At 45.0% G+C, this 27,938-nt stretch overlaps 1 protein-coding gene across 1 annotated transcript; it reads left to right on the top strand.

Moving 5' to 3' along the window:
* Positions 1-26,877, top strand: EDA2R (ectodysplasin A2 receptor). The gene is made up of 9 exons (XM_073600216.1): positions 1-127; positions 238-348; positions 2,461-2,633; positions 11,366-11,451; positions 11,529-11,702; positions 12,840-12,977; positions 16,537-17,033; positions 19,477-19,519; positions 22,258-26,877. The coding sequence occupies exons 1-9, from the start codon at positions 80-82 to the stop codon at positions 22,524-22,526; spliced, it is 1,539 nt and encodes a 512-aa protein (XP_073456317.1). The 5' UTR covers positions 1-79; the 3' UTR covers positions 22,527-26,877.
* The last annotated feature ends 1,061 nt before the right edge of the window (positions 26,878-27,938 follow it).

The following is a 27,938-nucleotide window of genomic DNA, read 5'->3' on the forward strand; positions in this document are numbered from 1 at the left end:
ACAGGATTGGAAAACTGGAGACCCGCGGCGTGCTGTTTGCCAGTTGCCAGTCTATTTTTAAAGTGATCGCAGATCATCTATGATGATGGCACGCACATACCTGATGTATATCCTTTTCATATTGACGGTAAGGCTTTGTGACTGTATTGATAGTAGACTCCTGTGCTTTCTGATGTTGTCTTAGATGCGTTTTGAAGAATAATGAAAGCGGGTTACAGGTTTTTTTGTATGTTACAGTTAGTCCTGGTATGTGAAGTCATTGCCGACTGTCAAGTAGGCGAATATAAAGATGATCGTGGGAACTGTGTCCAATGTACTCAGTGTGGGCCGGGCGAGGAGCTTTCTGAGGTGAGATTACCGAAATGTAATTTGCATAATATATACACTATATGGCCACCTGACCAGTCCATCACACCTTCATCAACTTGTTTTATTTAAAGGCTTGTTTGCTTGGCTGCTTTGTGCAATGGTTTTGCATGGAGAAGCCCAGATCCTCCCCTTCTTGGGTCCCGCTCCTGGCTCCTTCCTCCTTTCCGAGTGCACCCACAGAAAAAAGCTTGCTCTGGAGGCACCCAAGCAAGCACGCTTCTGAGCCGCGGCTCTGTCCATTCACATATGGAGCTGCATCTCGGCCCCGCCCCCTCCATCTCCCAATTGCCTCACAGGCTCTGACAGCAGCAGGAGTCAATAGCTGCCAAAAGCCAATCAGGAGTGCGTGTCCTCGGAGAGGCAAGGCTGTCATGGACATTGCTGGATTGAGAGGGGGCTTAGGTAAGCATTGGGGGGGCTGGACACGTCACAGGTTTTTTTTCTTTCATGCGTAGAAAGCATGAAATGAAAAATTCATTAAATGAAAAAGTAAAAATGTAGCACAACCTCACACTTTCTCAAAACAAGTTATAAATATAAACTTGTAGCACCCTGGTGTTAGGCAGGGTGGTTAACAAATTTAGTTTGCTAGGTGGTAACTAGCCTGGCTAATTGTTAGTGGGGTCCACTGACTTTTCCCTAGCTCTGGATTTGATGCACCTCTCTCTTTTGTCACTAGGTGGCATTGTTGCCTGTGGCATTGGAATGACAGGGGGCATAGTGAATTCAGACTAGGAGTGAATAGGTTGTTTCAGCTAATTGGCAGGGGTTTTCTACTGCCCCTTGGCCTGCTGGGAGAGCCTATTCGGAAGGAGTCAGGTGATCGGGATTCTGTGCCACCTGGACGGCAGTCTGGTTGGACGTCAGGGTTGCCAACCGCCTGTAAATTTACTGACAGTTTGTAAAAATCTGATTTTTTTTTTTTTTTTACAACTGCCAGTAAATATCAGGGGCTGATAATTTCATGCTGTGTTTATTTCAGGTACTTATATAGTGCCATCAATTTACGCAGCGCTTTACATATACATAGTACATTCACAGTGCAGTGCGTTCGCAATTCCCTGACTCACCCATATTTGAGACTGATCCGATTGAGGAGCTTTTGGCCCAGGAGTCACTGTCTAAACCCCTTTCCACATTATATATTGCCCTTCTTAGTGTTGAGTCTCCTGAGATGGAATGGCTGTGGGAATTGTGGCACACGTATATACCTATGCATCGCATAGTCACCCATTACCTGAAACCGAAGCCTGCGATGTCCCCGCTAGCAGCGAGTGTCCATCTTCACCCCTCTTCCTTCCGGGGCCGTGAACTCCGACTCTGTGACTGGCCAGAGTCACGTGATGTCACTCCCGCGCATGCGTGCGGGAGCCGCCAGTAACGGCATGACCGCTTCAGAAACTGCATGATCTGCCCTTTCTAAAGTGCGCATGCACTGTAGACATCGGCGCACAGCTTTTTTTGTAAATATCTCCTAAACCGTCGAGGTTTAGGAGATATTTCCAGCACCTACAGGTAAGCCTTTATATAGGCTTACCTGTAGGTAAAAGTGGTTGTACAAGGTGTACAACCACTTTAATCCCAATGATGCCAGGACATTTTCTTCTCCCACTGGCCACAGTTTGGCCCCCCTAAAGCTTGAAGGATAGTAAAGTGGCCCTTTGCCCCTTTCACACTGAGGCGCTTCTAAACTGCCAGTAAAACACTGAGCGCTTTTGAAGAGTTTATCAAGGGCTTTTGAAGAGCTTTCCATTAATTTCAATGGAAAGGGGAGTTTTTTTCACCGCCCTGCCAGCGCACTGCCCCAGTGTGAAAGCATCTATTGATTTTAATGGCAATAGGTTTTCGTGAGCTTTTCAGGCACTTTGTTTAGCGTGAAAGCGCCTGAAAAGCACCTCAGTGTGAAAGGGGTCTTAGTTTATAGAGTTTGGAGACCACTGCTTTAGAATATAGAATGATATCCTTGAGATCTTGTACCATTGGTAGCTCCCATAAATATTATCACAGGCTCGTTTTACAGGAGTTATGGTTGCTATTTTAATTTGTATTGCCCCTAATGAAATGTTACCACAATGTTAAATTTGTTTACAGGACTGTGGCAGTGCAAGAGACATTCGGTGTGTGCCGTGTAGACCTGGAAGGTATAAAGAGGACCGCAGTCACCAGCGTTGTCTTAGATGTTTGCCATGTGTAGTTATCAACAGGGTGCTGAAAGCTAACTGCACTTTAACTACAAACTCAGTGTGCGGTGACTGTCTTCCAGGGTGAGTATGCTAAATATACACTAAGTGAGCAATATGACCAAGTGTAGGTGGACCCTCTTCAGATACTTCATGTTTTTACAGTGAAGGGTACTGTTAATGCTACATTGTCTATTTTAGCCAATTGTGTGCTTCCAACCCTTTTGCAACAGTTTGGGGAATGTTCTTCTCTATTCCAGGATGACTGTGCCCCTGTGTAAAAAGCCAACTCCATAAAGAAATGGTTGAACCAGTTTGATGCGGAGGAACTCAAATGAGCCTGACCTCTTTGTAATGAATTGGAACACCAATTACAAGACAGGTCTTCTGGTCCAACATCAGTACTTGACCTCACAAATGGACACAAATTCCCACAGACACCCACTAAAATCTTATAGAAAGCCATTATAGAAGAGTGGAGGATGTTGAAGCCATAAAAGGGTCAACTCCATATTAATGATCATGGTTTTATAATAGAATGTCCAACAACCTTATACACTATATTACCAAAAGTATTGGGGCACCTGCCTTTACACGCACATGAACTTTAATGGCATCCCAGTCTTAGTCCGTAGGGTTCAGTATTGAGTTGGTCCACCCTGCGCAGCTTTAACAGCTTCAACTCTTCTGGGAAGGCTGTGCATAAAATTTAGGAGTGTGTTTATGGGAATTGTTTTCATAGAGCTTGCTTTGTGCACTGGTGCACATTCATGTGGGAACAGGAAGGGGCCATCCCCAAACTGTTCCCATAAAGTTGGGAGCAAACAATTGTCCATAATGTCTTGGTATGCTGATGCCTTGGCTTAAGCGTTTCCTTCACTGGAACTAAGGGGCCAAGCCCAACCTCTGAAAAACAACCGCACACCATAACCCCCCCTCCACCAAATGAGTTGGAATAGTGCACAAAGCAAGGTCCATAAAGACATGGATGAACGAGTTTGGGGTAGAGGAACTTGACTGGCCTGCATAGAGTCCTGACCTCAACCCAATAGAACACCTTTGGGATGAATTAGAGCGGAGACTGCGAGCCAGGCCTTCTCATCCAACATAAGTGCCTGACCTCACAAATGCGCATATGGAAGAATGGTCAAACATTCCCATAGACAGGCTCCTAAACCTTGTGGACAGCCTTCCCAGAAAAGTTGAAGATGTTATAGCTGCAAAGGGTGGGCCAACTCAATATTGAACCTTACGGACCAAGACTGGGATGCCATTAAAGTTCATGTGCGTGTAAAAACAGGCATCTCAATACTTTTTGGTAATATAGTGTAGGTCAGGTGACCACAAACCTTTAGCCATTTATTATATGTATATGTTGGGGTTTGGCATTAGGCCCAATAATTACTTTTTTTTTAACCTTTCTTTTTTTATTATAGAGTTTTTAACTTTAAATTGCAATACAGTAGGTATACCAAACACAGAACAGAAGCCACCACGCTATCAGGACCAGAGGGCACATAGCGATCCACCCCTGGACGCTGAGGCTACTATCCTATGCATTACCGGGACAGATTCATCAAGTGCAAATGCAGAACTACACCCCCCCCCCCCACTGCTAGTGCATGACGTTGAATAATGGTACCACCCTGCGTCTATTCTCAAATTTTTCCTCTGTTACAACCAAGACAGCTGTCCCTCCTGCCCACCCCTTGACCCAGCCCTGATTATATGGGAAAAGCAGAGATGAAGTAGAAGAGAGACTGAGGTTAAAGAATAAGGAAAATGGAGGAAAGGGGAATACACAAGGGGTAAAGGGGGGAGGGTGAAGGAGCACCTAGAGTAAAGAGGAAGCACGCACCTATAATGTGGAAGGTATCATGGGTTAAGCTCCGCCACTAGATTTGTGGGGCTAACATCTCTTGGAATTGAGCTGTGGTATAATAGTATATTGAGAGGTTCCAGATGTAAAATTGGATATGGTGGTCATCCAATATTTTAATTATGTGCAGTATTATTCAGAGTGGTTTTATTTGTAGAGTATAATCTAACACATGCTGGACACCTTTACTGGTCACCGGTTTAATGTTTGCACTTCAATACCAGGCACTTTTACCCCCTTCCTGCCCAGACCAGTTGTCATTTTTCAGCGCTCTCACACTTTGAATGAAAATTGCTCGGTCATGCAACACTGTATGTACCCATAAGAATTTTTTTATCATTTTTTTTTTCACACAAATAGAGCTTTCTTTTGGTGGAAATTAATCACTACTGGGTTTTTATTTTGCTAAATAAGCAAAAAAGACTGGAAAATGTGAAAAAAATCATCTGTTTTCTTTGTTTCCATTATAACATTTTGGAAATAAAAAAAATCTTACTTTATAAATTTAGGTCAAAATGTATTTTGCTACATTTCTTTGAAAACAACCCAAATCAGTGTGTATTTAGTCTGTAGGAAAATTAGAGTCCACAAACTATGGTATATATCTGAAAAATCGATCAATCCTGATGTACTGATGGCCTATCTCCTTTCTTGAGGCCTGAAAACACCAAAAATATCCCCCAAATTACCCCTTTTTGGAAAGTAGACAGTTGAAGGTATTTAGTAAGAGGCATGGTGAGTGTTTTGAAGTTGTCATTTTGTTACATTTTTTTTAGGAAAATTAAGAAAATATGTAAAAATTTTTTTTTTTTTTTTTTTTACACTGTGACCAGAGCAGTGTTTTTTTTTTTTTTTTTTTTTTTTTATACATTGCTTATACCATTGAATTTCATTGGTATAAGCAACCATTTTTACTGAATGAATCTGATTCATTCAGTGTCTATTGTTGTGAAAAATCTTTCCTTCAGAATTACTTTAACTTCTAATCATGTTAAATTGTTTTGCGTGCTCAGTTTGAAGCTGTGGAGCTTGGTGTAAGTGGAGCTTTTTTAAGTGGGAGTTATAAACAAGAGTTAGAGTATACAAGTCTTGCTGTCTGTTGGTGTGTGTATTGCTGCTGTCTGCTGGTGTGTGTATTGCTGCTGTCTGTTGGTGTGTGTATTGCTGCTGTCTGTTGGTGTGTGTATTGCTGCTGTCTGTTGGTGTGTGTATTGCTGCTGTCTGTTGGTGTGTGTATTGCTGCTGTCTGTTGGTGTTTGCTGGGTTGCATTTTGGGGACTTTTCCTTTTAGTTTTTATCTTGCCTTTTGCTGTCACTTTTTAAATAGCTTTTCTTTTTTTTTTTTTTTCTTTTTGTTTCATCAGTCTATCAATTAAGGGTGTGGTTAATTGCTCCCAGGTGACTATTTAACTTGTTGTAGGACTCAGTTGAGCGTGCTCAGTTTGAAGCTGTGGAGCTTGGTGTAAGTGGAGCTTTTTTAAGTGGGAGTTATAAACAAGAGTTAGAGTATACAAGTCTTGCTGTCTGTTGGTGTGTGTATTGCTGCTGTCTGCTGGTGTGTGTATTGCTGCTGTCTGTTGGTGTGTGTATTGCTGCTGTCTGTTGGTGTGTGTATTGCTGCTGTCTGTTGGTGTGTGTATTGCTGCTGTCTGTTGGTGTGTGTATTGCTGCTGTCTGTTGGTGTGTGTATTGCTGCTGTCTGTTGGTGTGTGTATTGCTGCTGTCTGTTGGTGTGTGTATTGCTGCTGTCTGTTGGTGTGTGTATTGCTGCTGTCTGTTGGTGTTTGCTGGGTTGCATTTTGGGGACTTTTCCTTTTAGTTTTTATCTTGCCTTTTGCTGTCACTTTTTAAATAGCTTTTCTTTTTTTTTTTTTTTTTTTTTGTTTTTTTTGTTTCATCAGTCTATCAATTAAGGGTGTGGTTAATTGCTCCCAGGTGACTATTTAAAGGGGTTGTAAAGGTAAAAGTTTTTTCACCTTAATGCATTCTATGCATTAAGGTGAAAAAACTTCTGACAGAACCGCCGCCCCCAGCCCCCCCGTTTTACTTACCTGACGCCTCGAAAGTCAGCTTCGCGTTCCCGACATCTGTTCCTCCGCTCACCCTGGCCGCTGATTGGCTGCAGTGGATGGATTGAAAGCAGCGCAGCCATTGGCTCGCGCTGCTGTCAATCACATCCGATGACGCGGCGCGCCGGGGGGCGGGGCCGAGTGATACAGCGAGCGGCTATAGCCGCCGGCTGTATCACGGGAGCGCGCCCGCAAGCACTCACCACCGTGCGAGAGAGCTCGCATGAAGGTGGTAAATGCTTGCGGGGAGGAGCTGAGACAGCCGCCGAGGGACCCCAGAAGACCAGGTTCGGGGCCACTCTGTGCAGAACGAGCTGCACAGTGAAGGTAAGTATGACATGTTTGTTATTTTTAAAAAAAAAAAAAAACACCTTTACAACCCCTTTAACTTGTTGTAGGACTCAGTTGAGCGTGCTCAGTTTGAAGCTGTGGAGCTTGGTGTAAGTGGAGCTTTTTTAAGTGGGAGTTATAAACAAGAGTTTAAAACAGGAGGTTATAACAGGGGTCATAGTACCTGTGTAGTGTGAGTATCTGAGTGTTGTCTGAGTAGTGTGTGTGGATCGTTAGTACTTGTGTATTGTGTACCTGTGTATTGTCTTGAGTATTAGTGCCAGGAAGCTAGTTGTTAGGTAATTTGGACAGGGTAAAATCCTCACTAAATTTAATAGGTACGATGCCCGGCGGGTGTGGAGAGGCGACTCTTTGTACATCTTGCCGCATGTATGCGTTCCTTGATCATCCGATCGAGGGCGAATACTGCTGTGCAAAATGTAAGCACATTGTTTCCCTGGAAGCCCAGGTTCTGAATCTGGGGAAGCAACTGTCAGCACTGAGAAGTCCCTCCATACTAAAGGTGAGCCAGGAACGTACACGGCAGGTGCCGGCAGGGGCCAGCACAGAGGCGGGTGGAGACAAAGAGGTGCAGGCACTAGCAAAGAGTAGATGGGTGACAGTCAGGAGGGGTAGAGGGGGAAGTGCCAGGGAGGCCGATCCAGGACTGGAGCATCCCAATAAGTACGCTCCATTGAGTGACATTGGTGTAACCAGTCAGGGACCAGCACTGCTGGAGTTGAGGGACTCTCCTAGCTGCCAGGGGAAGAACTCCTCCAGTGAGAGTGGGGGGGGCAGCAAAGGGAAAGGAAAGACAGATTCTGGTGGTAGGGGACTCAATTCTTAGAAGGACAGAGAGGGCAATCTGTAACCAAGACCTGAAGCGCCGAACAGTATGTTGTCTACCGGGTGCTCGGGTTCGGCACATCACGGATCTTGTGGACAGATTACTGGCAGGGGCTGGGGAAGACCCGGCTGTCATGGTGCACGTTGGCACCAATGACAAAGTCAGAGGCAGATGGAGTGTCCTAAAGAACGATTTTAGGGACTTAGGAGCTAAATTGAGGAAAAGGACCTCCAAGGTAGTGTTCTCAGGAATACTACCGGTACATCGAGCCACACCAGAGAGGCAGAGGGAGATTAGGGAAGTAAACAAGTGGCTGAAGAGCTGGTGTAGTAAGGAGGGGTTTGGGTTCCTGGAGGACTGGGCCGACTTCTCAGTCGGTAACCGGTACTATAGAAGGGACAGACTGCACCTAAATGAGGAGGGTGCAGATCTGCTGGGAATGAAGATGGCCAAAAAGTTAGAGGGGTTTTTAAACTAGGCGATGGGGGGGAGGGTCCAGAGACAGTGATAGCCAGCGCGGAAGATATTCCAGAGGGTAGTATTGGGGGCATTAGTGGTAGGTTAACCAAAGCACAAAAACACAAGGTGAGTATAGTAGCAAGTCCAAGTTGCAATCTTGAAACACCCAATACGAGGACAATATGCGACCGGTCTAAACTATGTGGCATGTTCACCAATGCCAGGAGCCTGGCGGACAAGATGGGTGAACTAGAGATACTGTTGTACAAGGAGGATTTGGATTTTGTGGGAATTTCAGAGACCTGGTTCAACAGCTCTCATGATTGGCTGGCAAACATTCAAGGGTATACCCTATACCGCAAGGATAGAGAGGGTAAAAAAGGGGGAGGGGTATGCCTATATATCAAGAATAATGTACAAGTGAATGTGAGAGATGACATCACTGAGGGGGCTAGGGAGGAGGTGGAATCTTTATGGGTAGAGCTCCAAAGGGATGAAGCTAAGGGGAAAATAATACTGGGAGTATGCTATAGGCCCCCTAACCTGAGGGAGGAAGTGGAGACGGATCTCCTATCACAAATTGGATTAGCAGCAAGGATGGGAAGTGTTATCATAATGGGGGATTTTAATTATCCAGACATAGACTGGGCGGAGGGAACCGCGCATTCATTTAAGGCTCGCCAGTTCCTTAATGTCTTGCAGGACAATTTTATGGGTCAGATGGTAGACGCACCAACTAGAAATAAAACATTACTAGATCTACTGATTACCAACAATACAGACCTGATAACAGATGTGGAAATACGGGGCAATTTAGGTAACAGCGATCACAGGTCAATTAGTTTCAGTATAAATCACACAAATAGGAGACATGAAGGGAACACAAAGACACTGAATTTCAAAAGAGCCAACTTCCCTAAACTACAAACCTTGCTAAAAGGCATAAATTGGGATAAAATATTAGGAACAAAGAATACAGAGGAGAGATGGGTTTGCTTTAAGAGCATATTAAACAAGGGCATTAGCCAATGTATCCCATTGGGTAATAAATTTAAAAGAGCGAACAAACATCCTGGATGGCTTAACTCCAATGTAAAAATGCATATAAAAGCAAAGGAGAAGGCCTTCAAAAAATACAAGGTTGAGGGATCATCCACAGCATTCAGAATTTATAAAGAATGCAATAAGAAATGTAAGGGTGCAATTAGGATGGCTAAGATAGAACATGAAAGACACATAGCGGAGGAGAGCAAAAAAAATCCCAAGAAATTCTTTAAGTATGTAAACAGTAAAAAAGGGAGGACAGACCATATTGGCCCCATAAAGAATGAGGAAGGACATCTGGTTACAAAGGATGGGGAGATGGCAGAGGTATTGAATTTATTCTTCTCCTCAGTATTCACGAGTGAATCGGGGGGCTTCAGTAACCAAAACTGCAGTGTTTATCCTCATGACACAACACAGGAAGCACCTACATGGTTAACAGAGGACGGAATTAAAATTAGACTTGAGAAACTTAACATTAATAAATCACCGGGACCAGATGGCTTGCATCCGAGGGTACTTAGGGAACTCAGTCAGGTGATTGCCAGACCGTTGTTCCTAATTTTTACAGACAGTCTATTGACTGGAATGGTGCCAGCTGATTGGAGAAAAGCCAATGTAGCACCAATATTTAAAAAGGGCCCAAAAAACATCCCTGGGAATTACAGACCAGTTAGCCTAACATCAATAGTATGTAAACTCTTGGAGGGGATGATAAGGGACTATATACAAGATTTTAGTAATAAGAATGATATCATTAGCAGTAATCAGCATGGATTCATGAAGAATCGTTCTTGCCAAACCAATCTATTAACCTTCTATGAGGAGGTGAGTTGCCATCTAGATAAAGGAAGGCCCGTAGACGTGGTGTATCTGGATTTTGCAAAAGCATTTGACACAGTTCCCCATAAACGTTTACTGTACAAAATAAGGTGCGTTGGCATGGACCATAGGGTGAGTACATGGATTGAAAACTGGCTACAAGGGCGTGTTCAGAGGGTGGTGATAAATGGGGAGTACTCAGAATGGTCAGGGGTGGGTAGTGGGGTCCCCCAGGGTTCTGTGCTGGGACCAATCCTATTTAATTTGTTCATAAATGACCTGGAGGATGGGATAAACAGTTCCATCTCTGTATTTGCAGATGATACTAAGCTAAGCAGGGCAATAACTTCTCAGCAGGATGTGGAAATCTTGCAAAAAGACCTGAACAAATTAATGGGGTGGGCGACTACATGGCAAATGAGGTTCAATGTAGAAAAATGTAAAATAATGCATTTGGGTGTCAAAAATATGAATGCAATCTATACACTGGGGGGAGAACCTCTGGGGGAATCTAGGATGGAAAAGGACTTGGGGGTCCTAGTGGATGATAGGCTCAGCAACGGCATGCAATGCCAAGCTGCTGCTAATAAAGCAAACAGAATATTGGCATGCATTAAAAGGGGGATCAACTGCAGAGATAAAACGATAATTCTCCCGCTCTACAAGACTCTGGTCCGCCCGCACCTGGAGTATGCTGTCCAGTTCTGGGCACCAGTCCTCAGGAGGGACGTACTGGAAATGGAGCGAGTACAAAGAAGGGCAACAAAGCTAATAAAGGGTCTGGAGGATCTTAGTTATGAGGAAAGGTTGCGAGCACTGAACTTATTCTCTCTGGAGAAGAGACGCTTGAGAGGGGATATGATTTCAATTTACAAATACTGTACTGGTGACCCCACAATAGGGATAAAACTTTTTCGCAGAAGAGAGTTTAATAAGACTCGTGGCCACTCATTGCAATTAGAGGAAAAGAGGTTTAACCTTAAACTACGTAGAGGGTTCTTTACTGTAAGAGCGGCAAGGATGTGGAATTCCCTTCCACAGGCGGTGGTCTCAGCGGGGAGCATTGATAGCTTCAAGAAACTATTAGATAATCACCTGAATGACCGCAATATACAGGGATATGTAATGTAATACTGACACATAATCACACACATAGGTTGGACTTGATGGACTTGTGTCTTTTTTCAACCTCACCTACTATGTAACTATGTATTAATGTGCTGTCACCTAACCACTCCACTCCAACAAATGTCACATACGTGGCTTTACAAGTGTGCGATTATTTATATACTTCAAAATATGATTTTTAACTTACCCTGCACAGAGATGGGTGCAGATATTCATGATGTCCATGTTGTCTATATAGGTTCTATAGCAAGACTCGTATTGGAGGACTTCAGGAGCTGGAATGCTTCCCATGCACATCTCACACGGCACGCACAATAACTCACTGTAGGTGGCTAACTAATTAAAATAGAATGGTAGAAACATGAATGTGTATTTGTTGACTGTGAATAATGATCTTCTAGGTCATCCGAGTCTAGGGTTTGGTCAACCATCCAGTACAGACGCACCACCTCCTTCTCGGGACCCTATCATTTTAGTGGCGATTATAATGGTGGCCCTGGCATTAATTTTGGTTACCTTGGTGACTTTTTCGGTCATTTGCTGCGGGCGTTTCTTCAAGAGCCAGTGTCAACGAGGTAAGTTGCAAAAAATATACCAATACATGAATTACAAATTGAGTGATCTGGCAATAGATTTCATTGAACTATGCATTTCTATTGTGGAGATGTGGTTGGAGTAAGACAAACAGTTGTGTTGGACAAACATCTGTTCATAAAACAAATATATAGTCTCTATAAGATTGCTGTGAGGGCAGTTAAGCATAGGTACTCTATATGGCCAAAACCTTATCAACACCTGATCATCACTCCTACTCCATGGTCAAAATTATGTTGATCTCCCCCCTCCAAATGAGTTCAGAGGTTTTTTCTCTTCCAGTATGGCTGTGCCCCTGTGTAATAATCCGGCTCTATAAAGACATAGTATTACCAGTTTGGTGTGGAGGAACTTGAGTGACCTTCACAGTGTTTTGGCCTCAACCCTACTGAATGCCTTTGGGATAAATTGCAACCCAGGGCTTCTCGTACAACATTAGTACCTGGTCCACAACAAAGAAAATAGAACCATTTAAATGCCCCCCAAACCTGTATCAGTTGAATCAGCATGTGAATATGCTGGTGCAAGATAGGATCAGCTTGTCAGGCTCTAGAAGACTTCAACAAAATGGTGACCATCTGCAAACAGACATTGACTCCCTGTTGCAAGAATGTGAACAAGCTGATTAAAAGATGACTTCAGCTCCTGCTCTCCACCTGCAGAGAACTCCTCGGATGTGTTTTGCCCTTTTTCGGAGGCAAAACACAAGGGTGAAATGCGTCGGATGAGGTCTCTACAGTTGAGAGCATGAGCGGTAGCCATCTTTCACTCAGCTTGTAAACATTCATGCAACAGGAGTAGTCGGTGTCTATGTGCAGACCAACCACCATTAATTCTTCTGGCTGAATGGGCACAAAACCCCACAAACACACTCCAAAATCTTGTAGAAAGTCTTCCCAAAAAGAGTGGAGGATGCTATTATCATAAAGGGGCCAACTCCATAATAATGACCATGGTTTTGAGGTGCAATGTCCAACATATAAGTCTGATGGTCAGGTGTTCACAAACGTTTAACCATACCCATTAACAATTTTGTCTCCCCTAAAAAAACAAAAAACATCAGGCATAGACATAATGAATAATACATATGAGACTGATTTGTAAATGTTTTTCTCCAGCTTTCCAAAGATCTCACGCTATTGCAGGCCAGCCAAGAAGATTAACCAGACAGTCAGATTCTACAAGCGCCCCCTGTGAGGAGCAGCCAATCCCTACATTCTGCTTTGGATCCACAGACACCTCTGGACAAGTGGCAGGTAAGCTGACACTTTTGTGTAAGCTGTCTAAAGGCATTACATAGACATGAGATGATGGTGCCCACAAACACCACTGCCCAGGGCTGACCAGCCAATAGGAAAAAAAATAAGCACTTCAACCAACTTTGAAAGGCAGAAGGGGGTTAATGTTTTCAAATACACTTTAATATTTGGGTTTACATTCAAAATGTCCAATCTGAGTTTTCACAGCTGTTATCTTGGGATTGCTAAAGAGTTGCAATGTGAGAGATGCAGCAATAAAGAATTTTATCAGGCACTATGCACTGTTAGATCGGATGACAGGCTGAATGACAAAGTGGGTAAAAGAGAAGCCAGGACTGGGACAAAAAATAGGCCTGGGCATTTTAGACTAAGCAGCCCGTGATACCGGTTCCTTCTTCACTCTCCATCCTGACAGATCCCCTGCAGCAGCTGGCGGGAGAGGGGGGAACCTGGCAGTGAAATGGGGTTTGAGGGGGGGGGTGGGAAAGAGCACAGGGGTGGCGGAGAGCATGGGAATGGGGTGGAGAGCATGGTGGGGGGGCTGAAGAGCAGGTGGAGCAGAGAGCAGGTGATGGCCAGAGAGCACTGGGTGGGGGGGGGGTAGAGGATGCAGGGGCTGAGCACGGGGGAGCGCAGAGCATCTAGGGGGGGCAAGAGTACTGACAGTGGGGAGTGGGGGGGGGCGGCAGAGAGCACTGGTGTGGGTGGAAAGCACAGGGGGGTGGAGAGCACTGGGGGGGCCGGCAAGCAGGGGTGGCAGGGAGCACTGGGGAGCCAAAGGGCACTGGGGGCACCAGAGAGTACTAGGGGTAAGCTGGAGAGCATTGGGGGAACTGGAGATCACTGGGAGGGAGCTGGAGAGGAAGGGGGGGGGCGGGGGGTCTGGAGAGCACTGGGGGTGGAGCAGGAGGCACAGAGGGAGCTGGGTGGTGGACGAGAGCAAGAGGGCTGGAGAGCACTGGGGGGCGGCAGGGAGTACTGGGAGAGCCGAAGGGCACTAGGGATTGGGGGGAGGCTGGAGAGCAGCACTGGGGGAGAGAATTGCAAAGCACAGAGGGAGCTGGAGAGGAAGGGGGGACGGGGGGCAGGAAGCACAGAGGGAGCTGGTGAGTACTGGGGGGGGGTGCTGGAGAGTAAGAGGGGCAGAGAGCACTGGGGGGGGCAAGGAGCACAGGGAGGCTGGAGAGCACTGGGAGGGAGCTGAAGGGCACTGGGGGAGCTGGAGAGCATTGCTGGGGGGAGGGGGACTGAAGAGTACTGGGGAGCGGCAGCAAAAGAAGTTGGGTAGGAGTGGCGGGGCAGCTGCATATAGAGCAATTAATCTTTCCATATTCCTCCTGCAGCCGCTGAATGCCTGCTTCTCCTCCTCCTCCTCCCTCCTGCAGGCATTTAGTGGCTGCAGGAGGAATCTGGAAAGATCAATTCCTCTATATGCAGCTGCCCCACTTCTCCTATCCAGGCACACAGGGCTGCATGGGCACTCACTCTAAACAAGCATGCAGCAAGTGGCATCAGGCAATGGGGTCTATTCCGGCTCCATCCCCTTAACAGTCATGGGACAGCTGGGTAGATTCTTTTTAGCTATCTGTAAGGGCCCTTTCACACTGGGGCGGTTTGCAGGCGCTATCGGCCGAATACCGACGGTAAAGCGCCGCTTACAATAGCGGCGCTTTACCGCAGACGCCGCCCCTGTCCCAGTGTGAAAGGGCCCTAAGGGGAGAATTTTTCCCAGTGACCACAAATGTAAGGAGCTTTCTTCCCAATGACCATCACATTAGTGTTCCGTGAGCTTTGAATATAGCAACTATCTGCAGGGAGTTTCCAGACATCGAGACATTATTTTAAGGCGTATATGTATATATCTACAATACATACTGTCAGCCTTCCTCAGCATGGGTTCTGTGCAACCCCAAAATTCCTTCAGTGCTAGGGTTTCTTCGACTGTGACTTATTGACCTCCCATTTGATGGCTTCTGTGTAATTCCAGGTCCAGTGCCACTTACAGTAAATGAGCTAGCAGAATGACACTACTGATGTCTTAGGCTGTCTAATCGGCATTCTTCCCACTGACCACCAATTTAAGGGATGCTCTTCCCACTGATTACCACTGCAGGGAGCATGCTACCCACTGACTCCCAATGTAAAGAGCATGCTTCCCACTGACGACCAATGTAAGGGGCATGCTTCCCACTGACGACCAATGTAAGGGGCATGCTTCCCACTGACGACCAATGTAAGGGGCATGCTTCCCACTGACGACCAATGTAAGGGGCATGCTTCCCACTGACGACCAATGTAAGGGGCATGCTTCCCACTGACGACCAATGTAAGGGGCATGCTTCCCACTGACGACCAATGTAAGGGGCATGCTTCCCACTGACGACCAATGTAAGGGGCATGCTTCCCACTGACGACCAATGTAAGGGGCATGCTTCCCACTGACGACCAATGTAAGGGGCATGCTTCCCACTGACGACCAATGTAAGGGGCATGCTTCCCACTGACGACCAATGTAAGGGGCATGCTTCCCACTGACGACCAATGTAAGGGGCATGCTTCCCACTGACGACCAATGTAAGGGGCATGCTTCCCACTGACGACCAATGTAAGGGGCATGCTTCCCACTGACGACCAATGTAAGGGGCATGCTTCCCACTGACGACCAATGTAAGGGGCATGCTTCCCACTGACGACCAATGTAAGGGGCATGCTTCCCACTGACGACCAATGTAAGGGGCATGCTTCCCACTGACGACCAATGTAAGGGGCATGCTTCCCACTGACGACCAATGTAAGGGGCATGCTTCCCACTGACGACCAATGTAAGGGGCATGCTTCCCACTGACGACCAATGTAAGGGGCATTCTTTCCACAGACCATCAATGTAAAGGGCATTCTTTCCACAGACCATCAATGTAAGGAAAATTATTTCCACCGACCACCAATGTAAAGGGACATTCTTCCACTGACCCCCAATGAAGTTTGGCAGAGGTTCCTTGGGACCTGAAAAGTTATTTTAAGGGTTCCTATGGGAGAAAGAGGTTGAGAAAGGATGATCTATGTTGCACCTACGTAGTTGGCCAGGCATATGTAAAAGGCCCAAAAAGCAGCTCTGTATTAATACTTAGGGTTTGATTTACTAAAACTGGAACGTGCTAAATATTGTGCAGGGCTGCATAGAAGCCAATCGGCCTCCAGGTTTTTTTTGTCAAAGCTTAATTGAACAAGCTGAAGTTAGAAGCTGATTGGCTACCATGCACAGCTGCACCAGATTTTGCACTCCCCAATCTTAGTAAATCAACCCCTAATCTGACGGAGGAGCTCATCAGTCTCCTTGTGCTCCTTCACTGTCCAATCAGCCTGATAGGGGTGAATAGAGGCCACCACCATATTCCTTATCTTTATGTGGCGTCATCCTCCTGGCGGAGTGTAAATCTCAGGAATTAGATTTTTTGGCAGGAAACACAACTCCTATCAATGTATGTCATCTGTATATTGGTGATTGCCCAGAGTTCATCTTTAAACTATTTTAATGATTATGTCTCTGATTTGATAGCAGGTCCACTGGAAGAAGTCCATGTGATTTCAGACCTCGTCTCCTCCAGCCCCTGCGTGACATCCAACGCGTTACTTCCACCATCTGTAGAGCTGTGTGCCCTCCCTCTTCCCCTCGACAAACCCAAGTACAATTGGAGCATCTCCGAAACTCAACCTTTGATCCGTAACTCGGGCTGCAGTGACTGTTTCTCGGGAAGCGGCCCTTCCACCGAATACAGCCAAGGCGCTGTAGAGCCTGGCAAAGCAACTCATTCCTGCGCATCGGAGCGCCAGCACTGGTCTCATGCACCTGTGGAATGTACAGAGCTGGATTTACAGAACTTTTCCTCCGAAGAGGGATTTTCCCACAACGGAGGCCATGATCACTTAGGAGGCAACCAGAGGTCTCATGCGGTGACAAAACCCCACAGCTGCTCGTGCAGTACGCAAAATGATCCTTGCATGAAATCTGCAGAAGAGCCAATGTCACGCTGCTGTGGAAACATGCCTTACCAGGTACAAGCACGCTTCTAAGTTCCAGGAGGAACCTGTCCTGTGTGTTATGCATTTGTGTGATGAGTATTTTGTCAATGAATTTATAGTACCAACTGGTGTTCTTAAAGTTTGTGTATGTGAATGCTAAAGATAATGCCTTTAGGGATTCTGAACATCAGGACTTAAAGCAGGACTAAATCCTTCTCTTTTACAGCCAGGGAAACTGCCATCTTAGTCTGTTTGATCTGCAAAATTTCCACTCGCATTTGAGTGTTTCAGCTTGGGTGAGGGTCAGATCCACTGGGCGGTCTGGCTCAGCTTGGGCAAGGGGCGGGCTCAGGTGGGGTCAAGTCGCTGGCCCGGTGCACATTATGTGGCCACATAAAGGTGCTTTGCTCCACGGCAGAAGCTCATTTTTATCCATGCAGGCTGCTGGCTGGGGCAGGTAAGTTGTAGCTGCCCTTTTGCAGCTATCCAAGTCTTTCAGAGAATGTGGGAAGGGGGTGAGCTCTGTACTGGGGAGAACTTGGGAGTACACAGCACAATCCTCAGCCCTGCACTCTGTACGTAGTGCACCTCTCAACCCTGCACTTAGTACGTAGAGCACATAGGCACTAAATAACTATTGGTGCTTTCAACATTTTGTTACAGTAGCATTTGGAGCATTTACCCTATTGCCACTGTGGGCCTGTATTCAACACAAAATTTTAATATATTTAACCATACATAAAAGCATATCTTAACCAAACAAAACTATTCTCTAACTTCTCTACTCTTCTTACCCCACTTTGCTCTTCCTTCTAACTTTGGGGACCCTATTGAAAAGGAATGTGCTCTGGCAACCCTGATGTAAAAGGGGTGACTTTGGGGATCCTAATGAAAGGGGAACTCTGATGTTAGGGGGAACTCTGAGGTCCCCGTTTTAAAGAGGCAGGGCTCTGCGGACTTTGATTTAAGGGGAGGTGATGTAAAGGGGGGCTATGGGAACCCAGATGTAAGGGTGGACTTTGGGGTCCTAATGTAAGGGGAGACTTTGGGGACCCTAATGAAAGTGGGGACCCTGATATAAGGGCAAACTCTGGGGACCCTGATGTAAGGGGGGATGACTTTGGGGACGCTGATGTAAGGGGGGATGACTTTGGGGACGCTGATGTAAGGGGGATGACTCTGGGGACACTGATGTAAGGGGGGATGACTCTGGAGACACTGATTTAGGGGGGATGACTCTTGGGACACTGTAAGGGGGGTGACTCCCGGGGATCCTGATTTAAGGAGAGGGGACTCTTGGGAAATTAAGGACCCTAATGAAAGGGGTAAATTCTGATCTAAGGGGGTCAACCTTGGGGGACCCAGGCCTAAAGCTGTGTAAGGGCCCTCAAAATTTGTGATGGCTGCCCTGTTTCCCACACACTGTGCCAACATTTGGCATGTCGCTGCAGGATTGGATGGTGTTAGCTGGAGACAAAGCTGTTTCCTGCAAACTTTAGCCAATCCGTGAAGAGGTATCCAGCCAATGACGCGCCTTGCAAGCCATGCTGTGCTCAACATCATGGAGCTAACATTGGCAAGGAGGTGAGAAAGCATGCCTGCATAGGCTGAATTTGCAGCCTTTATTTATATTTAAGGGGGGGGTTTGAAGTAGCTGCTCTTGCCTGGGGTGCAAAATCGTCTAGCGCCGGCCCTGCTAACAGTTCAGTAGAGGCAAAGGTCACCGGAAATTATTAGCTCACAAGATTTCTGGCTGGATTTATATTTGCACTTATTCAATGGATATAGCAAAATGCTTTTAATGGTATATTTAACAGGTCAAAGGAGAGTAAAGTTTTACTAAACCCACAACAGTAAAATCAGTCTGTATATGCAGTAAAGCATGCTGCTTGTTGTCCCTGTGTGAACCAAAGTTAATCCTCTGCATTGCGTAAAAAGGCTGTTTGATCCTGTCTTCTCTGATCCTCCCCTTCTTTTACTGTCCCCAATACATCTCCTGATAGTACAGATCTTTTAGGGCACTCTGCACATGCTCTGTTTAGTGTGTTGCTATAGTTTTTTTTTTTTTTTCCCTTGGGAGGGTGTATGCAGGGCCGTCTTAATATCATTATCTGCCCCTGGGCAAAGTAATGGACGGGGGCCCCTACTAGACTGCCCCAGTTTACACACCTACTTTCAAGAATTAAAGTTTAAAAAGCTGAGTAACGCCCTAAGGGAAGTTCATTGTTAGTATGCACCATTTGAACATTTATTTGCTGGAAAAGGGACCGCGGACTCCTGGATGTGTCGTATAAAGATAGCATACCCATGCTGATGTCTTTTTGTGAGACTGGGTTTTCCATACAGTTTGGTTTAATAATGAAAGGAAGATGGTCTTGGTTGTGGTTGATACCCCTGAGACTACAGTTCATAGATCCCTGATGATACATTCTTTGTAATAACAATAAAATATAACCATACATATTTTCTTTTATAGAAAAGGGGAGATGACGTATCCTGCTTGAACACCGTCGCTCTAGGTATGTATCAGAGCTTTGCTGTTTTCCATGAAATAATGCTTTAAAAAAAAAAAAAGGCTCAGTTGTGTTTGCTGTAAGACATGTGGTTACTTAAAGAGACACTATCACTTTTCCCATACAGGGCAAATGTGACAATCAGGGGCAGACTGACCACTCATGGGGCCCCCTGTCCACACTCAAGCCACACCCACACAAAGCCCCATCTACCTGTTGCATCTCAGATGCATAGAGGGGACATTTATACCTGCAACCATTCCAAATCACATGACAAGTCCCCATTGCCGGGAATATAACTGTTCATATCGCCGTAACTTATGTCGTAGCAATTATAAAAAAAGGTTCCTGCACTACTTTTTTACCAGTTTCATTGCGACTTGCATAGACTTCGGTTGTATGAAGTCCGAAGCCACAATGGAATCGGCAGTGCAAATTGCAGGTATGTGTGGCTCTGAAGTAAAGCAATTTCAAAACTGCCCCGGTAGTGGCTATATCTACTGCAGCATAGCCTTCCTGGAAGTTCCCAGCTTCTTTCCATAGAAGTCGCTGGGCACTTCCTGGTTTATAGGTGGCTGCCATATTGCAGCCATCTTCATGACGCAAGCAGGGCATTTTGTGAAAGCATTGGTTGTGGTTTTTGGGGGCTGTAGGTAGCTCCTGCTGGTTATATATTACAGTAAAGTTGCCCGATGATTGAGAGGTTGTTTGCCTTGTGCAGCAACTGACAAAACATGGAAAATCTACTGACAGAGCGTATTTTTTCCTGAGAACCTAAAATATGCCAGAAACTCCTATTAGAAACTGAGGAAAAGGGGGTGTGAGGGAGAGAGAGGAGCAGAGGGTGTGTGTGTGGGGGGGATAGGAATAGGAGGGAAGCAGAGGGAGGCGAGAAGGGGGAGAGAGTGGGTGGAGAAAAAAGGTAGCGGAGAGGGGGGTTAGAGAGGGGGGGGTTATAAAGGGGTGGGGTGGGGGGGACGAGACAGAGGGAGGTGACAGGGGGGAAGAGGATGGAGAAAAAAGTTGGGGGTGTGTGAGAGGGGGGGGGGGGGTGAGAGAGTGAGGGGGATAAGACAGAAGGAGATGAGAAGGGGGAAGGGTGGGGGAAGAGAAGGTGGAGAGAGAGAGTAGTGGGAGTGGGTGTAAGACAGAGTGGGGTGAGAGACAGAAGAGCGATGGGAAAGATGGTTGGGGGATGAGAGAGAGGGTGAGACAGAAAAGGTGTGAGAGAGAGAGGGGCGAAACATTAAAAATGCTAAATTCCTTTAAATAACATGTCTGGGGGGTGCTCCAAACCTGCATGTGAAGTGGCACATCTGTGTAATGTATACAACCTACTAAAGCAAAACTAACATGGAATCAGGGATTCCCACCCAAAATCCATACTAGACTCATATCTGAACATGTATTCTGGCAGGCCAAGAAAGGATGGGGGGGGGGGGGTCCCCATCTCCTTCATGAACCATGTCAGGCCACAATCCCTCAATTTGAGTGAGGAGGGTGCCTTGCCAGGAGGAAACCCCCTGTCAAAGTACCTTGTTCTGATGTTTAGGAGGACAACAGTTCTCCAGAGTAAAAATAGTAATTCCAAAATGCATTTCATGTAACTTCCTTCCATGTTCTCCTCCTGGGTGGAACTCCTATCCCCTCCCTTTTAAAGGGGAGCCTCAGCTCAAGTCATTTATATGTTTTTTTTCTCTTTGGCCCCTTTCTTCACGAAATAAAATTTCCTTCCTTCGAAAACCGCTTCTTTACCATGTTCCCTTTGACTCCTCCAACATCTCATTGTGTACCTCCTGTATTGCTAACCTAAGTGGCAGGATTATTCTCCAAAAGGGCCCTACATCTTCTTAAAGGTGTGGATTCTCTTTTATCTGGTTGATCCAGAATGAAATCCTTTTGGTGCTATTTAGGCTTTTGTTGCATTTTGCTCATAATATGAGACTCCAGATGCTCATTTATTTGTTACATTGTGTCAGATAAAAGCACTGACACTTCTGAATGAGTACCTGGTTTGGGCTGGAGACCATACTGGATTGGCTGGACCAATCATTAGTCGTGGGTGGTTGTGTGGGCAATAGGGAAGAAATCCCTAGGGGGCTGGGGCTGCTACCTTTCTGATATATTATGTTTGTTTCAGTGGGAAGACTTGGGTAGGAAGGAAGGCGCACCCAGTGTCCAGAAAATTGCAACTATTGTTGTATAGTTCATAAAGCGTTTATTGAAAGTGTAAACATGTACATCGAGCCAACGCATTTCGGGGAAATGGACTCCCCCTTATTCAGGGCCATTGCTGCGTGCTATGGGATGAGAATGGTTCCCAGAATGGTTTATAGATTTTGAGATTTTGGAAAGCAGAATGGCAGAGTGCTGGCTAGGGATGGAGAGGCAGCAGACTTACTTCTGAATAAGTGGCCTTCAAAGAGCTTTGATCTCAACCCTACTGAACACCTTTGAAATAAAACTGGTGAGCCAGGTCTTCTCATCCAACATCAGTACCTGACCTCACAAACGGTCACAAATTTCCACAGGTACACTCCAAAATCTTGTGGAAAGCCTTCTAAAAAGAGTGGAGGCTGCTTTAGTCTCAAAGAGGGGGCCAACTCCGTATTAAGGGCCATGGTTTTGGAATGGGATGTTCAACAAGATTGCTTATAAACTTGATGTTCCATATAGCATATTGTGTTGCTGTTGTATGATGTTCTTTTTCTGTTTCAATATATAACCGATCTTCTCTTTATCAGAACTACCAGTCTCCCAGATGCCAGACTCCCTGGTCACCCTACTTGCACTAAAGCTGGACAGTTCCTCACCCGGACACAAAGATTTCAGAGATGTCGGAGTGGCACTAGGAGTGCAACCCTTTCTTATAGATCGCATGCAAGGATTCCAGGCATTGCATGCTCACTTGTCCACCAGTATGTCCTGTACATTGCGGCAGTTAGTACGGACTCTTCAGAGGCTGCAGAGGAGGGATGCCTTAACCCTGATTTACTTGCATTTTGGCCAGTAGAGACTGTTCCGAAACTTTACATTCTTTGAGGTTCCTAAAGCATGGCAAGTGCTAAATCACTTAACCCCTATGCACTGCTATGTGTGGAATCTGTGGTGTCCGGACGGTGCAGCATCCCAGTAACCTGATTTTAGGTACGGGACCTGTAAAGGTTATACGTGGTGATGGAAAGGCGAACAAGTGGAGCAGCAGATGCTTCCTTATACGCAGGATTTTCAAACTACAACATTGATTTTAAGTGGATTTTCTTTGTTCAAGGGTTGATTGTTTTTTTTTTTTCAACTACAAGATGAACCAAGCAAAGTCAATTATTTGTGAAATTCATGAGAATGCACATTGTAGATCTGCAAGGTATATTAGAGACTAGACCAGCCATTCTCAACAAGGGTTCCTCCAGAGTTTCCTAGGGATTCCTTGACCTGCAGCTGTTTGACCTTCCATTTAATGGGCCCTGCATACTTCCTTGACCTGTGGCTGGTTAATCTTTCATTCAATGGTTCCTGCATAGTTCCTTGACCTGTGGCTGGATGACCTTCCATTTAATGGTTCCTGCATAGTTCCTTGACCTGTGGCTGGATGACCTTCCATTTAATGGTTCCTGCATAGTTCCTTGACCTGTGGCTGGTTGACCTGCCATATAATTATGCCTGCATAGTTCTGGAGCCACTACCACCTGGAAAAGGCAGCTGTATAGCACCAATGATATTTTTTAGCTGTCTGTTAAGGTGGCATTCTTACCACAACTCTAGGAAAGACATTCTATCTACCAATCACCAATGTAAGGGGCACTTTTCCCCATAGACTTCCAATGATTTGGTTTTAGCAGGGGTTCCTCAAGAACTCAACATTAACTCAAGGGTTTCTCTGAAGTTGAAAGGCTGGACTAGACATTGAAGCCTGTAATAGACTTACTGTATATTCCACTTTGGGCTGGTTTAGATAAACATGTCTGTTCATCCTTCTAGCCTTAAAGATATTGCATTTAAAGTAAACCTAAACCCTAACTGGATTGTTTAGCTTGCTCTGTGTGTATGCCCTTGTTCCAATTTTGGCTGCACATGAACTGGCATCCTGATAGTGACACTGGCAGACCATCCCTGTGTGTTGGCACAGATGCTTGTAGTCTACCCCAGGGGAGTATGCGGCACGGTGACAACACAGGAGGTGGGAGAAAGACAGAGCGTTGTTACCCTATAACAGGAAGTGCCTGAACAAGGGGCCTTCATGGCAGCATCACAAGGGATTATTTTAAATCTGGACTCCTGGAATGAGACAAAATCTACACTAGCAGTGCCCTCTACCCCCGCATTGCAAGGGTTAAATGCTCGTTAAGTCTGGGGGTGCTGGTATAAGGTGTATCACCTAATTCCTGGCTCCAGCAGGCTCCAACGCTGTCCTCAAGCTCCGCCCTGTGGGTGGTCCCTCAACGTCATCATGCGTCGTTTAGGGCTATTAAGCCTGAATTGTATCTGAGGATGAAAGCCTGTGACCATGGCCTGAAATGGCTTAAAAAGGACACTGTGGGGGCCCAGGTGCAGAGATGGTGGGACCCTGCAAGAGCCAGGGATAAGGTAAGTAGTACACCTTATTCCTGCATCCCTGGACTAAAGAAGCATTTAATCCTTGCAGTGTGGGGAAGGGGCGAGAGTTGCTTGGGTAGATTTTGTCTCATTTCCCAAATTTTGCTTTATTGGCGTCCACATAACGCATATGTCCAGCGGCAAAGAATGTAAGCTTTAACGCCCACAGACTGCACATACGTGTCCATGGGCGACCAAGGTTTCTGTGCTGACTGCATGCTCCCTGCACAGTGACCTAGCTGTCATATACAGCTCCTGGACTGTAGTAATGATCGGGAACTGTTTGGACTGACTCCTGATCATATGACCGTTGTGACAGCCAATCACAGTGGTCACCTGATTGGGCAGTCCTTCCTACCCCCTGGGCATGAAGACCCAGTTGAAGGAACGCCAGGGCTGGTCCAGAAAGGGTTAAGATGTTAGCAGTTGGGTTTAGATCTACTTTAAAGAGATTTAATGTTCTTGAAAGCTGTGAAAAAAGTCTATGCTGGATTTGATGTAGTCAGTACTTTGATCGACAAAAAGAGCGCCAGCTGGTGGTTGTTTTAAAGCTGGCCATACACTGGTAGATTTTCGTATGAACATTCGTGCAGAAAATCTCGGCAGTACTTTCGATAAGGCCATCAGAGGTTCAAAGAATACAATTCAAACTTCAAAATTTGCTTTCAACATTCGATTTTGTAATTAATAAAATTTCCCGAGTAAAAAAACACATTCATGGTTAGAAAGTCATTCAAGAAAAATTTTCCAATGCTTCGCATTTTCTAGTCACTACAGTCAAAAAGGAACTACTATTTGACACTACTATTTGACACTAACGATTCGAAAATTATAAAGGTTTCGAAAATGAACATTTTTATAACAAAATTCTACTAGTGTATGGTCAGCTTAAGAGTCCACACAAATTTTTGCTGATATAACAAGAGGATCGAAGACGTCCAATGCGGCCAAACATCCCCCTTCATCAGGGCTGGAGATGCATCTCAAATCATGACAAGTATTTTAGTGAAAATAATTTCAGCCTGAACAGCCTTTTGTTCCGGCAATGGGGTTTGTTCTGGGGATGAAGTGATGGAGTTATAAATGTAGCAAAGTATTAATTTGAAGCATCCGAAATCCATGGATGACTATTGTTTTTGTACAATGTAAAAGTGTAGAATGTTAAAATGTATCTAAACACGAAAAAAAAAAATATATTGCAGCTTACCAGACCTTAAGTGCCGGTTCACACAGGGGCGGCACGACTTGCAGGTTGCCTCACCGAGGCGACCTGCACACGACTTGGGCGGCGACTTGCAAAACGACTTTTGTATAGAAGTCAATGCAAGTCGCCTGAAGTCGCCCCAAAAATACTACAGGAACCTTTTTCTAAGTTGGAGCGACTTGCGTCGCTCCTATTAGAACGGTTCCGTAGTACAGAACGGGACGTGACTTGTCAGGCGGCTAGGTCGCCTGACAAGTCGCCCCTGTGAACCGGCACTAAATGTGCTGGCTAAATACATTTTTGTTTTTAAGGCTTCTTTTCTTTAATTATAGGGTTCTATACACTCTATAGTATACATACACATACAAATTACATAAAACAGGTTGAAATTAAGAGTCCATCTAATTAAAAAATCAAATGTATGAAAAATAGAAAGTTTAATAAGTGAAATAAATAAAATGAATGAAAAATGTAAAAAAACTATTTAATTCAAAAAATCAACAAAGGTTAAGCCTCTCATATAATCTAAATGTATAAGGATAAAAAGGTACTGTAACAAAACGACCCACACTCCGCTTGAGTGCTTTCGTCATATACCGCTTCCTACCAGTCTGAATATAGATATCAGATATACCAACCGCTAACAACAAACACAAGAAGACAATACTCGTTTGGTTGCTGAACATGGAATGTTTATTAGAACAAGAATACAGTCTTATATACAGTTGAAGAGGAGGTTCCCCCCTCCTGCTCATATTACTCTTAACAATAGACCTGTAACCAGAAACATAATTAAGAGCTAATCATTTACCCAGACTTGGTGACTCAGAGTTATGACCTTTCAGGGTAGACTTGCCATTTCCTCACTTACAACTTATAATACACATATGTAAAAACACATCCCCTAATAGTGCATCTAGGAGACAAAGGTGTGGTAATGAGCACAATAAACTATTGGGTAAAAGACCCAGGCTTTCCAGGTCTCATTAACCAGCATTCCTTTCACATACATCTGTCCACTGAGTCCCAAGCTTGCAGAGACCATCATGACCTCCTTAATAATGTCCTTTTGCATTACATAACAGAATATCTTCCGAAGTGCTTGTAGCTCCCTCAAATGCCAGGGCCCATAGTCGGTAGGCAAGAGGCTAGCATTCAGTCCCCTCCAAAAGCCTCTGTCACATTTGATTGAAGAAATTGGAACAAGTAAAACTTGTCCCCAACTGGTCACGAAGGAGGGGGGAAAAAAGGGGGGGGGGGGGGGGGTAGACTATCGCGGTACCAACTTGAACAGAGTACACAAAGTTCATAAAAAATGTTTTATTGATACAAACCATTAAAGTTAATAGGTATCCCAAAGTGACATTAAAATTTAACTAAGAATTAATTTAAAATGTAAAAAAAATATATATAAATATATCTCTTTTTCACTTTCTCTCCTCTCTCTCTCTCTCTCTCTCTCTCGCTCTCTCTCTCTCGCTCTCTCGCTCTCTCTCTCTCGCTCTCTCTCTCTCGCTCTCTCTCTCTCTCGCTCTCTCTCTCTCGCTCTCTCTCTCTCGCTCTCTCTCTCTCTCTCTCTCTCTCCTCTCTCTCTCTCTCTCTCTCTCTCTCTCTCTCTCTCTCTCTCTCTCTCTCTCCTATCTTCTATCTTTTTCTATCTCTATCCATCTTTCTTTTTCTCTCTATCTTTCTTTTTCTCTCTATCTGCCTAGAGTTTACATGTTCTCCTTGTACTTGCGTTTGTTTCCTCCGGGTGCTCAGGTTTCCTCCCACAATCCAAAGACATGCTGGTAGATGAACTGGTCCCTGACTTAATTAGTACATGTGTGTAGTATGAGAGTTAGGGACCTTAGAATGTACACTATATATGTAAAGCGCTGTGTAAATTGACAGCGCTATATCAGTACCTGTAATAAAATATATATATATATATTATTTTTTTTAATTCATTTAATATATGTTTAATTTTATTTTTCAATTAGATGGACTCGTGTCCTTTTTTAACCTGAGTAATCATTTAGGCATATAAGCTGGTGATTGTGCAAATAACACATTACCTGTCCCTGAGTGGCTATACTCCTTTCCCTAGTGTATCTATAGAGGGAGCCATGGTTGTCACCCAGGCTAGACTACAAACTAGTCTGCCTTTGTTCATCTCCAATACATGGGGGTGAAGGGATTTGTAGATTGCACATGATAGATAACATTGCGTTAAATAAATGAGATGTAAAAACAGTAAATGGATAGAAAGATATATGTATATTATATACTTGCTTTTCTTTCTTTTTTTTTTTTTTACATTTCTTCAGTTACTTCCTGGTTTCTGGCCTAGGCCAAAATGCATATATCCAGCAGTCTTCATGGCATTTTTTTTCTATCATGTGGAGGAAGGGCTAAGCACACCCTCATGCCTGAGCTAAGGGCAGATGGAATACCAGGATGTAAATACTACATAAATCCTCTTCCCCTTCTTAAGATGGCTGCGGCTAGAAATGCTGGGCAGTTGTTTTTGAAAGTGCTTTCTCAACAAAATAAAAGATGGAGACATAGATGGATGGGTGGTTTTGCTATGAATATTTAAAATGAAATGGCATTTTCAGTTTTTGGTGCTCAGATACAGTTAAGTTC

This window comes from Aquarana catesbeiana, linkage group LG09 (genome assembly GCF_042186555.1).
Source record: "Aquarana catesbeiana isolate 2022-GZ linkage group LG09, ASM4218655v1, whole genome shotgun sequence".
NCBI lineage: Eukaryota > Metazoa > Chordata > Amphibia > Anura > Ranidae > Aquarana > Aquarana catesbeiana.

Excerpts from the sequence above, each read along its gene's own strand:
- EDA2R (XM_073600216.1), top strand. The coding sequence starts at position 80 with ATGATGATGGCACGCACATACCTGATGTATATCCTTTTCATATTGACG. Across the intron at positions 2,634-11,365 it reads TGCGGTGACTGTCTTCCAGG|GTTCTATAGCAAGACTCGTA; the intron begins GTGAGTATGCTA and ends TTGTCTATATAG. Across the intron at positions 11,703-12,839 it reads CAAGAGCCAGTGTCAACGAG|CTTTCCAAAGATCTCACGCT; the intron begins GTAAGTTGCAAA and ends GTTTTTCTCCAG.